Source organism: Lepidothrix coronata, unplaced genomic scaffold (genome assembly GCF_001604755.1).
Source record: "Lepidothrix coronata isolate B3197 unplaced genomic scaffold, Lepidothrix_coronata-1.0 Scaffold92, whole genome shotgun sequence".
NCBI classification, from domain to species: Eukaryota; Metazoa; Chordata; class Aves; order Passeriformes; family Pipridae; genus Lepidothrix; species Lepidothrix coronata.
The window spans coordinates 249,912-263,757 of NW_016690272.1; the positions used below are offsets into that span (position 1 = coordinate 249,912).

The 13,846-nt window shown below is 50.4% G+C and overlaps 1 protein-coding gene across 1 annotated transcript in view; it reads left to right on the plus strand.

The window, feature by feature from the left end:
* The window catches only part of SPTBN1 (spectrin beta, non-erythrocytic 1), a 114,713-nt gene that overhangs the window by 22,116 nt on the left and 78,751 nt on the right, over positions 1 to 13,846 (plus strand). Inside the window, 1 exon segment of the mRNA XM_017821801.1 lies at positions 11,318 to 11,514. Within this exon segment, the coding sequence (XP_017677290.1) occupies positions 11,367 to 11,514 (148 nt within the window). The 5' untranslated portion in view covers positions 11,318 to 11,366.

A 13,846-nucleotide genomic window follows, 5' to 3' on the forward strand; every position in this document is an offset into this window, starting at 1 on the left:
GTGCCCCGGGCTGCTCTCGGGGAGCCGGCGTGTGTGGCCCTGGGGAGCAGAGGAGCCCTTTTCCCGGCCTTGCCTCCCGGAAAACGCCTTTGGCTGGTTGTGCAGCCGAGTTCCAGGCTTGAGGGGTCAGCTGGGCAGGGCTGGTTGGGGTTTTTGTGGTGGCTGTCCTTGGCTGGGGGAGCTGGACTCGCTGGGACAAGCGTTTTGGGGGTGGCGTGCAGGACAACACTCCAGGTATTAGCAAACTGACATGGAAAACCTGGAAAGAGTCATGGCTGTATCATATATAAAATGATAAATATCTCCATCTCACACGAGGCAGCACATAAGGATGTGCACTAAAATATTTATAACAAAAAGAAAATTCTCAACCACAGTTGAAACATCAAAGAACCAAAATACTGACCCGAGTTATTTAAGACGTAGCTTTTCTGGGCTTTTGCTTCCCTTCTTCTCATCCTATTTCCCAGGGTTTTAAATTCTGGCCTGTGTGCTTTTTCCTCCCAGGATGCATCTCAAACTGTTTGGTCACCAATGTCCTGAATAACAAATTGACTTAATTTAGATGGCATTAAGGCTCTTTAACCCATCTCCAGGGCAGGGATGCACTGAGGGCCTGCGGGCGTGCGTTTCAATGAAGGCAGTTATGATATATATTTCTCTTCCTTGCCTGACTATTTTATCTATGCATCAGATGAAAGTTGAAGGGGAAAGATTTCTGTTAGTCTTGTGGGGAGTTGGCCAAAAAAAATGTGAAGAATGTAGAAAGGAATTAACAGCTGGTGTCCATTTAAAACTTCCATGTGGGCAAATGCAGGGGATCTGCTCGGTTTTACCTGTTGTCTTCCCCTGGTCGGTGTCCACTAACCCACCAGAGATTTAGTTCAGAATGAGGAGGCCAGTTTGGATGTGGTGCTCTGGGTTCCCCTGCCAAGAAACTAATGAGTGGATGATGTGTTTTGTTTCCCCTGGGGAGGATGAGACACGTTTCCTCCTCTTTGGGAGCCAGCGGCTCAAGCTGTGCTTGGTTATTCCAACCAGAAATCTTGTTGGCCCTGTAGAACCGTGCCCTGCACTGTCTGACTTGGTGATTGACTTGTGTGACTGCTGACATTTCCCTCCTTTCCCTGGGAAGGATTCTTCTCCAAGCAGCTTTGGCCATGGTTTTGGTTTAGCACAGTCAGGGATGTGCATGTGCAGTGCTGCTGCAGTTTGTGCGAATTGGCAGAACCATTTTTAACACCCCTGGTTTCAAGTGGGTATTTAGTATCAAACTGCTCTGTTTCTCAGTTCGCTTTCCAACCAGTTTTTAATCCAGAGGAATACCAGTATTCCCTGACCAACAGTTAAGCACAGTCTTCACATCATCTCACCAAAAAGTTGTCCTGTTGTAAGTTATTCTGGGTTTATTTTCATTAAAGAGAGAGCAGTTAAAATCCACACAGTACCTTTGACATGCACCAGTGCTGTGCTAAGTTTGGCCACGGAGAGGCAAAGCTTTGTGTGATCCTGGCTGTGATTTGGGTTCCAATATCCCAGGGAAGTGCATGTTCTGGAGTGATCTCCTCTGGGACCATCACACTGTCCAAATCAGGGTTCTCTGCTAGGCCAGTTCTTTGTCCAGACCTCCGGGGCCGACGAAGCCTCTGGCTAAAGCAGAGCTCGCTCAGGGGGGAGGTCTGGGAATCTCTGGTTCCTGGAGCAGAACCTGTGTGAGAGCAAGTGGGTATCCGGGCACTGCCGGGGGGTGACTGTCCCGTGTCTCATTAGTGACAGTCCCGGGCTGTTGGACTTGGGGCTGCTCCTTCGGCGTTGGTGCTGGAGCTCCGTGTGCTGCAGCAACCAGCTGTTGCTCCAGCTCTGTGCCTGCTGTTCCCTTTTGAGCGTGTCAGCAAACCCTTCCCCGCTCCCGCCCCCGGCATCTGGGGTTTGTTGCTTGTTTGTTTGCTAATTCAAAACCTGCCGACTGCGGAGCAGGTTATTTCATCCAGGCTGGCCCTTTAAATTGCTTCCATGCCTGCCTGGCTGTGAAATAATCGCTAATAAACAGAGTCCAGAACAAAAGCCTCCGCAACAAAACATCCTTTTCTCCCTGGGCGTCTCCCTGGGTGCGGTTTCCCACCGCTGCTCTGCAGTTTGGGGGCAGAGCCAGAACAGCTCAGTCTCATTCTTCCTCCCTGGAAGTTGTCATCGATCAGGCAGCCTCCCCCGAGCGGCAGCTCCGAGAGGGAGGAGGCTCCTGTACGCAGCCTGTCCCGAATTTCTCCTCCTTGGCTGAGCGATGGAGCCTTTCCCTGCCCTTACATAAAAACCTCGGGCGCGGAGGAGGTTTGTCGAGGTGTAAATCAGCGTAGCTTGACATTCCTCCCTGTTTTTGTGCCCTCTCCCTCAGGGACACGCCAGGACTGGGAGTGTGCTGAGCCTCCCACGGCCGCCTCTCGTTCCGGCGGTGCCGGAGCTCGGCACTGCGGCAGGAGCCGGGTGGGCGGCAGCCCCTCCCGCCGGGAAGGGAACGGGAGCCTGGGCAGAGCTCCCGCTCACTCCCACTCAGCCACAGGTTGGACGGCTGTTGGTTGAGCCGGGACCTTGAGGAAGGGTGGGGTGTGGAAGGAGAGGGGGAATGGAAGGGCAGCGGGGACGGCAGCTGGCTGAGCGCTCCGCCTGCGTGCTTGGCAGCCTCCTCCCGTTAAGGAGGTCAGAGCGATCGCGTCTCCTCGGGAGACGGGAATGTGCTCCTGAGGGAAGCGTGGCAGTGCCTGCAGGCAGCCCTTGTGCTCGCACATAGCAAGGGCAGGGCTGGGGGTGCTCTCGTTGTTTCTGCGTGGGCCCGAGAAGTGGGGCAGAACCCTCCAGTTCTGGCTTTGTGGTTGAAGCAGCCCCGTGGCACAGCCCTCTGGTGCCTCTCCCTGCCCAGAAACTTGGCTGTGTCTCTCTTCACTTGAATGAACAAAACAGATACAACCCCATATCAGTAGCTCGCGTGGTCACACAGAGGCAGTCGCAGCATTTGCTGAACGACCAGGTGACTCCCAGGTGGTACCTTTTCCCTGAGGAATGTTGTGTTGTGGGTTGCTGACTGTCAGGGCCCGTGGGCTGGCGTTGTCTCCGTGATGCCCCTCAGCCAGGTCCCACCTGGCACTGCCAGTTTGCTGCAGCACTGTCCAAATAAACAGTGATGTCACCGAGGACACTCGGGGTGTCTGGCACTGCCTGCCAAGGTTGCGTTGTGGCTGGGGCCGATACATGAAGCTCTTCCTGCACAGACAGCAGTGCCTTCATCCAAAGGGGAGCCAACTGTCTGACAGCCCCGAGGGGTGGCTCTGCTTCCAGCCTTTCCCACCCACACAGCAGGTTCCCAAGGCTCTGCTTCTCCAAAGCTGGGTCAGAGTAGAGAACAGAACACGGGAAACTCCTTTCCAAGGGTACCGGGTTTTTACTGGGACTCTGCACTGTGTGAGCACTTGAAAAATACTAAAAAAGACTTTTTGTTTTTTTCCACTCTGGAAAAAGGTAAATACCACTGTAGACAGTTGCCCTGTATTTTCACATTCTTCTGGTGAAGGTCGACCCACAGATAGCCTCTAGAACACGGTGATACTAAATATTGTCCTTTAAATGCTCTGTGACTGGGGAAGGAATTTTTTTTTTTTTGGTAGTTTCTTTGGAAGCCTGTTGATAACTAGTGAGGTACATCAGCAATTCCAGGGTCAACATTTACTCTCTGAGTGTTTACTAGTGACCTGCTGACAGTGGGGTGTTCCTCAGAAAAAGGACTGGGGTGCCAGCTGCTGGGTGCAGGTGACGCCATGGATCGGTGCACGGGCACACAGGAGTTGTCCTGTAAAGCCCTCACAGCATTCAGGATGCTATTCCAGCCCCCCCAGAACACAGGCCCTGGGTTTGCTGCTCGTTTGTCACTTTTCAGAGTGACCCAGCTGCGTTTGCTTTTTGGATGGCCGTGTACCAGGACAAGGCTGCAAAGCCTGAAGGGCAGATTTGGCAAATTTAGAACTCATTGACTGACACTGAATTTGCCTCCATGGGAACACCTTCCCCGGGCCTAGGCTTTGGAAAAGGCACTTTCTGGATGGGTTACCCTACTCAGAAGTGCAGCTATTCCTGAAAATGGGTGGGAGATCTAATAACTGGGATGTAGAACTTAGAAATGATGCAGGAATGGAGGTGGGGAGAGAAACTGCAGAGCTGAACTGGTACCCCAGGGGTTCTCCAGCCAAGCCATTTGCATGGCAGGACACTCCCAGGTATCCTAATAGTTCCAGAGGCTGTCTTTCACCGACATAGGAAACACTATGAAGGTGGTGAAAGCATTTTTAAAAAGTGATTGACCAAGAGCTGCAGATTGAAATCTGTGGCAACTCCTTTGTTGACTCAGAAGGAGAAAACAGGATGGTGGGTTTAGAGAACGCCCAGCTGATGTTCCAGCAGATGTTTTGGGTGCTGAGTTACATCTCCTTTGGCCATGTTGGATACAAAGGTGGTTTGGGAGTTGAAGCCGTGTTTAATCCGTGGGTCTCACCTGAGCAGCCATGGGTTACCTGGGGTAGGTACTGGAGTTGAACTGTACTCGTACAAAACTTGCCTTGCCCAGCAGTGATCCTTGAAGGAAAGCCATAAACACACTGTTTGCTGAAGGAAAGTACTCTGTGTTTTTCCTAAAAACTAAGCAAAGATGTATTCTTTGAGCTGAGCCCGGCACTGGCAGCGAGGGGGGTTTAATTACCACAACCCTCACGGGTTGTGCTGTGTCACACAGGCTCTGCTGGATCCCAGCAGCCCTTCCCTGTCGGCAGGGATGGAGGAATGAGCTGAGGGCTGAGCACAGAGCCCTCCCCTCAGCTTGCCACAATGTGTTTTACATTCTGCAAGTGATGAGGGGAAAGAAAGGGCAGTCCCAGGAGGGATCTGGGGCTTGCTTACTCCATCCTGAAGTGCTACGTGTGGTAAGTTCAGTTCTGCCTCATCCTTGTGCTCCCCTTTATTAACTTCTTTCCAAAACCTGCCACTTTCTACCTAAAATGTCTCAGATTTTTTCTGGTTTAGACTTTTCATGGTTTGTATAGTTGGTGGAGGAGCATGGGCTTCTCTAAAGGATGGTCGAGGCAATATCCATATCATCCATTCCGGGATGAAATCCATCTGAAGCCTCCCCCGGCCCCCTCTGTGTTTAGGGGGCTCTCCAAAGGATGTTGGCACATCTTGGGTTGCATCCTCAGCTGGGTGGAGCTGCCTCAGGTTACAGAGGACAAATTAGGATGCTATATATCAATTAAATTATTGTAAAGTCTTCAGGAAAAGCTGGAATCCAGATTTGCCAGGTAATGGACGGGAAACTGGGCGAAACTTTGTCCCTCTAAATGCAGAGAGAATCAGATCAGGTTTTGATGGTCTGTGCTGGAACCGAAAGGTTTGAAGTAGAGATTCACAGTTACTAAACAACCCATTTTGAGTCTCTCTGAGCTCCTCTGTGCCCTTGGCTGTGTTGGACTCCTTGTCTGTGCACGTGGTGCTGGGTGTGCACCAGTCCCCCGCTGGCAGCACTGGGGTCTCCAGTGGGGCTGTTGCTGTTCACAGGGAGCAGCACAAACACTTCCTGAAGTTGTTTCAGTGCTCATTTAATATGTACCCCCGTCCCAGCAGGAGTCTGATATCCCAGGGACCTCAGAAGGAAAATAAGAGCCTGCAAACCACTCTTAACTCCCTGGTCACTGGTTTCAAGTGATGGGTTATCTGAGCTGTGGGAAGCAGAGCTCACTCGTGAAGGACAGGCTGCATGATTTTAATGACCTTTGCAGGCTTTTCCAGCCTGGATTGGGAATAAAGAAGCTTCAGTCTTGTCTTGTTTGTGCATTCCTGGAGTGCCCTACACGCTGATTGTGGCATTTGAGTCCCTGGTAGCACAGCCTGTCCCCCCTTGGCTGTGACCTTTCAGGGAGCTTTGGGCTCTTGGCCTCCACATCCCGGAGCCTGGACAGCCAGAGGAGTCGGCACCACAAAGTACAATTGGCTTGGGAAGCAGAGACAAAACCATGGAGCACTCTGGGGCTGGAAAATGCAGAAACAATGTGGTTCTGTTTGCTGAAGGAAAGATGGGACTGGGAGCCAGACCCTGCATGCGAGAGAGGGAATACTGGAGGTCAAGGGAGTCACAGCCTTGCTGAGTTACTGCCTTCATTATTTTGGGATTGGTTTAGCAGCTGAAACAACAAGCCAGGATGTGAGTGAGTGTGTTATCCCCACTGCCCTGTCAGGACAGGGAAGCTCCTGTCCCTGGAAGTTCTGTGCTGCAGTTCAGCAACACAAAGTCTGAGCAGGGGCAGAGGCTGGAAACCACCTCCTTGGGTTATGAAGTGGCTGGAACTGGGATGTGCATTTCCCAGTCTTTCTAAGCTTTAATGCTCAGGAGTTCAATTTTTCTGTCCAAGGGTTCTGCAGAGCTCTGGGTTTCTAACTAGTATTTTGTGAATACTCGAGGATTTACCTTGTGGGGGTGTTGGTGTATTTTCATTTTGCATCCACTCTCAAGCCTCTCCCAAGGTGTCCCTGTTGACCTTTGCCTGGGCCAGTTTCCTCTCTGTGGAAGCTTAAGGTGAGAATCTCACCCTGATGGGGTGAAAAAATGTGGCTGGAGGCTGGGAGTTCAGAAGAACTTTTATTCCCCAGCTTAAATATCAGTTTAAAATGACATTTCAAAAATTGTTAAATGTCTGTTGTGCTGCTGTTGGGAGGGAGCTGAATGTTGCTCAGAATAAATGCAAAGTTTGGTTATATTTTAACTAGACTTTCCTTTTTTAAATAATAATCACTGCTCTAAAGTGAATTTGTTGCACTGATGAGATGGTCTGAGCCACCAGTAGGAGAGAAGTACAGACTGGGAGGGAAAGAATCCTGCAAAAAGGGTGATGGAATTGATTTCTGTGCTCGTCCAGCCTTGGTTTCAGAGGGATACCAGACAGGAGGGAGTGTGTAATTTTGGTTTGTTTGAGGTGCATATCTGATCTGTAGGGTCTCTGTCACAGTGGCTGTGCTCATGCTTGTCACCAGGAGATGACAAGGTGATGTGACCTGGAGATGGAGGTGTCCGTGTCCCCTCTTCAGCCCTGTCACACGTGCAGTGAGAATGCAAGATAAACATACAGTTTATCTTTAATGCCAGAAAGAAACCCTGTGATGGGTTGGGTTGTGTGTCTGTTTACATAAGCAATGGGACCATTTGGGGATTGCTGTTCAAAATGTATTTCCTTCAATCATAACCCCATGAAAACCTCTTGACAATCCTTGGTAAGAGCAACATGAATCTTAACTGCAGCTTAGCGTGTTTCTTGGAAGAATAGTAACTCTTGAAAAAACAGTGTTTACTTTAAAGATAAATGTAACTATTAGGAAGTAATTCCAGATGTGTGGTTATGGCAGAACTTCAGGGATTACAGTCTCAGCCTGTTTAGTGAATGACATGATTGCATTTAAAAGTAGCCAATGAATTTTTTTTAAATGAATTCATTCTTCAGATGGGCTGAATAAAACTGTTTATTTTCTATTATCTGAGGAAAAAACAGAGCAGAATCTGGTGTATTTATGTAAATAAATACAAAAGGTCTGACCCCTGGATATGGCCTTTGAAAGCTGTCTGAGAAAATGCTCTTCCTGGTAGCTGATTTTTTTTTTTCTTCCAGCCATTTCTTCTTTTTGAAGATAATGCCAACCCCCCGCCCTCCAATTATGCAATAGGTTTTAAAGAATGCTTTGAAATGAAACAGTTTGATCTCTTTTGTCTCATGAGGTCGTCTGGTATTGTATCTGGTATTGTATCCGTGGCAGAAGGCAAGTGTTGTATTTTATCAGTGAAGAAGTTTGAGGCCGTACAGACCTTTCTTTGCCCGTCCTGAAGGGCCTGTGCTGTGGGTTCAGGGCCTGGAGCAGCTCCATGCTATTTGTTAGTACACCCCTGTGCCTCCTTATCCCTGGAATTGCCTGCTAATATCTCCGAGCCTAGGTGAGTTTAGGAGCATCTGGACTAGCTGAGAAACCCCAGTGCCTGTTTTCTCTGGTTTTGAGCCCTATATAACACCCTAGAGCCTGTCTGATTTGGGAATGGTAATGAAATTGGGACCTGCCATTTCTAAAGTGCCTTGATCCCCGTTGTGCTTGTGTTTACCAAACCTTAGCGTGGCTTGGCTTGGAGGATGCTGCCCGGGATGTCGACAGCTGGAATTTGTGTTACCTTTGGCTCTCCACAGAAAACATTGTTCCTTTATTAGCTGGGTGTTCCAGCTTAAAGCCAGGCCAGGATGTTTAAGTGACAAAGGCTTCCCTCTGTCCCTGTGCTCTGTGTTCCCTGGGGGTCTCTCTGTGGGGTTGGTGGGTGCTTTGTGCAGAGCCCTGCACGTGTCAGGTTAAAATAAATCTGTAAATATGTGTGTGTGTGATGTGTATGTGTGTGTTGTACACACACAGCATTTTCAGCATGCGTCCTTCGAGTGCAGGGCTGATTCCACGGGTGACAATTACGTTCAAGGTCATTAATAGTGGACTCAGCTGCTTTAACAGCTCCGGAAAAATTCCCAACCGTTTTCCCCCCCGTTACTCTCTGGGCAGTTGCTGGTGTTTCTCGAGTCATGTGGGGACATCCTTAATGAAGAACCAAGATGTGCTGTTGTGGCCCAGCCCAGCTGCAGGACCTCCATTCCCCCAGGCAGAGCCTGGAGATTTCTGCTGGAGCTCGTGTTTATCTTCCCTCCCTGTTGCTGGAGGCTCCAGCGGGTTGTGCTGGATCAGAGCTGCAGCAGGAGTCAAGGAAAACTGTTTTCCAGCACAGGCTGGAGGCGATGGCTGCAGGTTATGGAGCTGGGTCTGTTTTGGGATCAGGATTCTGTCGTGTTGCCCTTCCCTTGCCACGGAAGGTGCTGATTTTTATCCCTGCTCTCCCTCTCTGCTGTCCCCGTGCTGTGGAGCCACATCCCAGGAAAGGGAGCTTGATGTCAGGGAAAGAGGCGCTGCTTTTATTGGAATCAGAACAAGGATGCAAGTTTTCCAGCCCTATAGGTGTGGGATAACAGGCCATTTCATGCTCAATTTAGCTTTATCTGGGATAGATTTTGTTTGTGTGATGCTCAGGGAGGCTGAGAGAAGTGATAAAGCACGAGTTGGAGCTGAATTTATTCTGGATCCAGTTATGTTTATGTCTAAACAGCACAGATACATAAACAAATGAAACCCCACGGCTTGTTCCATCTATATTAAATTACATGTCACTGCATCCCGATTTTGGGGTCACTGCTTTTATTTTGACAGCTGGAGCTGCAGCTTTTCCATCTTCTCTTTCTTGGGCACTGGTGAATAGAGGAAAAAAGGAAACTGATGCTGTCGACCAATCTGTTCCCCCTTGTTGTTTATACCCTGGTTGCTCTATGGATTTAATTGGAATTAACCCTGATTCCTGCCCGTGTCCAGGGATCACTGGGAGGTTGTTGCCTAGGCCCGATGCTCGCTGAGGATCAGCTGGTGAGTGCCGTGCGGAGTCGCGCCGAGCGGCATTTAATCCTTCCCCCCGCCTTTGCTGCATCCTTTTGTTTGTCCGTCGCGGCCTCTCCGTGGGGAAGGACCGGAGCCCGTTTCCCTCTCGCTCTCTCCCTGCCCGCAGCTCCCGGGGCTGCGGCGGCTCCTTCCCGCCCGCCGCGCTCTGACCGCTGACACCGCGCCCGGCAACGGCCCCTTATGTAACTGCGGCCCGTCTGCGCACGGCAGTGCGGGACACACCCGGCCGGGGCTGCTGTCCCGGGGCCGGCCGGGGCACTAACGCCGCCGATGAGTGACGGTAACGCGCTGTTTGTCGCCCGCGGGATGATTCATGTCGCGACATGTTGGGAGGGGCCGTGCCGGGCGCCCCCGCGCCGGCAGGTGGCGCCAGCGGGGCGGGCCCTGTGGGCGGGATCGGCTGGGCCGCGAGGGACGGGCTGCGCTCCGCCGGGAGGGGCCGTCCCGGACCTGCCGGGAGGGACGGGCTGCGCTCCGCCGGGAGGGGCCGTCCCGGACCTGCCGGGAGGGCGGGATCGGATGCACGGTGAGGGCGGTGCCGGCCGCGAGGGGCGGCCCCGGCCGTGAGGGCGGGATCGGCCCCGGCCGTGAGGGGCGGGATCGGATGCACGGTGAGGGCGGTGCCGGCTCTGAGGGGCGGTCCCGGCTCCGGCCGTTCGGGGCGGGGTCGGCCCCGCCGTGAGCCCCGAGCCCGCTGCCCCTGAGGGCGGTTGTGGCCGCAGGCAGCCCCCGCTCCCCCGGCCGTGCCCTCGCGGCAGCCGTGAGGGGAGCGCGCGGCCCCTGTGAGGGGGCTCTGCCCCCGTGAGGGGGCTCGGCCTTGCCCACATGTTTAACCGCATTTCTGGTAACTGTTACGTTTTACAAAGGTGCGCTGTCCGTTCCTGCGTTCCCCGTGCTCCTCAGGGCCGGCCCTGAGGTCTCCCTGAGCGCTGGCTGATGCCCAGCGCTGTTCCCGCAGCGCTCACATCCCTGTACAACCTCCCTGCTCCTCCCCCAGAGGCGTCTGCCCCGCTTATAGCTACTGCTGATAAATGCATGCAAATTCCTGCTAGAAAACAGAATAAATATGGCAACAGCGCCCGACTGCCTGAAAGAGGAGAACCTCACCCCAAGAGCTGCGTTGGTGGGTGGCATGGGTTGTTGGAGAGAGTTCAAAGCAATGCATTAATTAGTTGGTTTTATCTGGATTAGTTCATAAATAAATTGTCAGGACCAGTCACAAAGTCAGCATTTGCATGTAGAGATGGAGATATTTCTTCAGGTCCATGTCAAAAGGCTTCTGCTGGTCAAATGCTTATGTGGCCTTTTAAGAATCTGCTTTTTTTTTTCCCCATCAGTATTTACACCATTTTTTGAGGGTATTGAGGTTGTCTTTGCGCTTGAGGCTTTTCTTAGCTGAGTTACCCACAGGTCCATATGTTTTAGTCAACACTCACAGATCCATAAAGCTGTTTGGCTGCTTTTGAAAATAATAATTGTGAAAGTGTCTTACTGCACCGTTCCGTACATGTCCCACTTTGTGGTGCTGAACATGACAGTTCTGGATATGTGTATGCAGCAAAGCTGCTGGCTTTTGTGAAGTACTTAATTTTTAAAGAATATCTGTTTGTTCATTTGTCCTCTGAAGGACTCGTTGGTATCTCACCTGTTCTTGAGCTTGTGCTTCAAGTCACTGTTTTTTGAAACCATAAGTCTCGAGCTTAAACTTTTATTCTCTTCCGATACATGCATATCATCTAAATTATTATTACTACGTCTTTCACAGAGGTTTTTAAGAGGAATCTGATGGTGAGGAGAGGTTAAGAAGACTCAGGATGACGACGACGGTAGCGACAGACTACGACAACATTGAGATCCAGCAGCAGTACAGCGACGTCAACAACCGCTGGGATGTGGACGACTGGGACAACGAGAACAGTTCTGCTCGGCTGTTCGAGCGCTCCCGCATCAAGGCCCTGGCTGGTAAGCACTGGTCACAGCAGGGACATTCCATCCCAGGCTTTCCTTTTACTTACCAGCTTGTACTGACTCCCTTTCTCACCTCATCAGTCTCCTCAGTTATTAACCTTTTTGACTGTGTATTCAAATGGTTTTGATCAGGTTTCTGTGATTGGTAATGACGTCGGTTTCCAGATTTGGAAAAAAAAAAAAAAAACAAGCAGAGGGATAACAAAGCTCTGCTTAAAAATATTTTCCTTTGGAGGTGTGCAAAACATCTCACTTGCCCTGGGAATGAGGAATGTGGTAGGTGGAGATAGTTGTCACATAGTGATGAATGCTGGAACTATACACTTTTTCTGAAATACTTGCTGTCTCCTGCTGAATTCCAGTCTCATCAGCAGAGAAATGAAATTGGATTGGCTCCTTTTGTGTTTAAAGCATTGGATTATTGCGCATTAAAGGCTGTACATTAACCAACTTTGTTTATGCAGCAAAGAGATGATGTCATGTCCTCTCAGCTCTGAGGCACTGCCCTGCAGAGCAATTTTTATGCATTCTGTAAATGATTTCCTGACTTTTACAGTAGCATGCCCACATTTTTGACCTCTGAACAAAATGCCTTGGCAGTGTGGGACAAGCACAGAAAACAGCTCAAAATATGCTGAGTGTTCTGCTGGTGAAATCTGAGCTCCAAGGACAGTTTTAAACCCAACACCTCATGAGGTGTCGGAGCAGGTTTATTAAATCAGCTGCACCGAGCCACAGGTATCAGCTGCTCCATTTGTGATTCCGATGAGGCTGGCTCTGGAGTGCAGGGTGCCCTTTCTCCTCTCAGTTCCAGCTCTGGGGGTGTGTTAGATGCAGAACACCTTTACATGTCAGACAGGGCAGGATCAGGTTTGGAGCTGAGCAGCAAGGGAGTGAAGGAGTTCATGGAGGTGGGCAGAGAGCAGATCATATAACTCTTCCTGAGGATGAATAGTAATGGTATCGACTTAATGGAACTGCTCACAGAGAGGGTGTGTGTTAAATTTTGCTATCTTTAATTACAGCACTTCTCATCCCAGGGTGGGTTTGGAATGACAGGGAAAATGCCTGACCTGGACAGGGCTGTGCTGAGCGGGGTCAGAAACAGTTTGCTGTGGGGGCAGATTGGTGGTGGACGAAAAGAATCTCAGCTTGGGTTGTTTTATTTTAGTGGTTTAATCTTGTTTGAGGAAGAAACTGTGTTTTACTCCTGCCACCTTAGTGGTTGTAGGTTATATTCTGCTCCTTGGGTGGGAAATGCTTTTGAGTACAAAGCTCACGAGCCACATTTGGGTCCCAGGTCTCGCCTTACTGCAGTTGGTTGTTCCACTTGCTTTTGTAGCAAGCAGAGCTCCCCACCTGAGTAATGAATAATAAACATGAAACTCTTATTTCAAGGAGAAGTAATGTAAGGAAAGTACTTGAATTATTTAGACAGCCTAAAACAAATACCAATGTCAAAGCAAATAATTTTGCTGAAGATTCTATTCAGAGGCATATTTAAACATTTTCCCACAGTATAGTGTATTTATTTCTCTTCTGAATAAGCATTACTCATAGTTATTTTAATTTGATACATTTTCATACCTGTAATTCTCTCCTGTAAGTGCTGAGAATGCTGTGTACTGCCAAAGCTTGGCTTAGCATGCTGCACTGCTGCAGCACTGCTTGAAAGCCTAATCATGGTGCAGGGAGAGAGGAGTGAAGAGAGGTTTGTATTGCAAATCCAGGGTTCTGGCCAAAGGCTGAGCCGTGGTGCTCCTGGCACTGTTGGATGTGGATTTTCAGATATGCTGTCTGGTGGGTCACCTTTCCTTGCCTCTGCCCAGAAAGGCACTTGCAGGTTTTTAGCAGCTGCAGCCTGGAGCTGTGCTGGCAATAACCTCTGTCATTGTCCTCTGTCAGTTGAGACAGGCTCTTTCTGGAAAGGTGTTCTGTAGTTCAGCTGATTGTCATGGGATCAGGCCCAGGAATGGCTGTGGGAATGCCTGTGGCTGGTAATGCATGCAGTTGTGCTGGGGGGTGTGAGGAGGCTCCACTGGGCTCCACAACCCCTGCCTTTCAGTGCCTGTTGCACCATCACTTTCCTCTGGCTGAATTTCACTGCTGTCTGAAGCAGAAGGAGTTTTGTTCCACCTTTGGAGTCTGGATTTACTGAATAACACTCCAGTTTGACTTAGCTGGGCACTGGTTCTTTGTGGGCATGAGCACCTTCCCACATCTCCAAGACCGGCCACCTTCTGACAGCAGCACTTCTCTCTCCGGACGCCCTGGATGAGTTGTCCCTAAGGGCTGTCCCCCTCTTGCAGTATGTCAGTGACAAGAT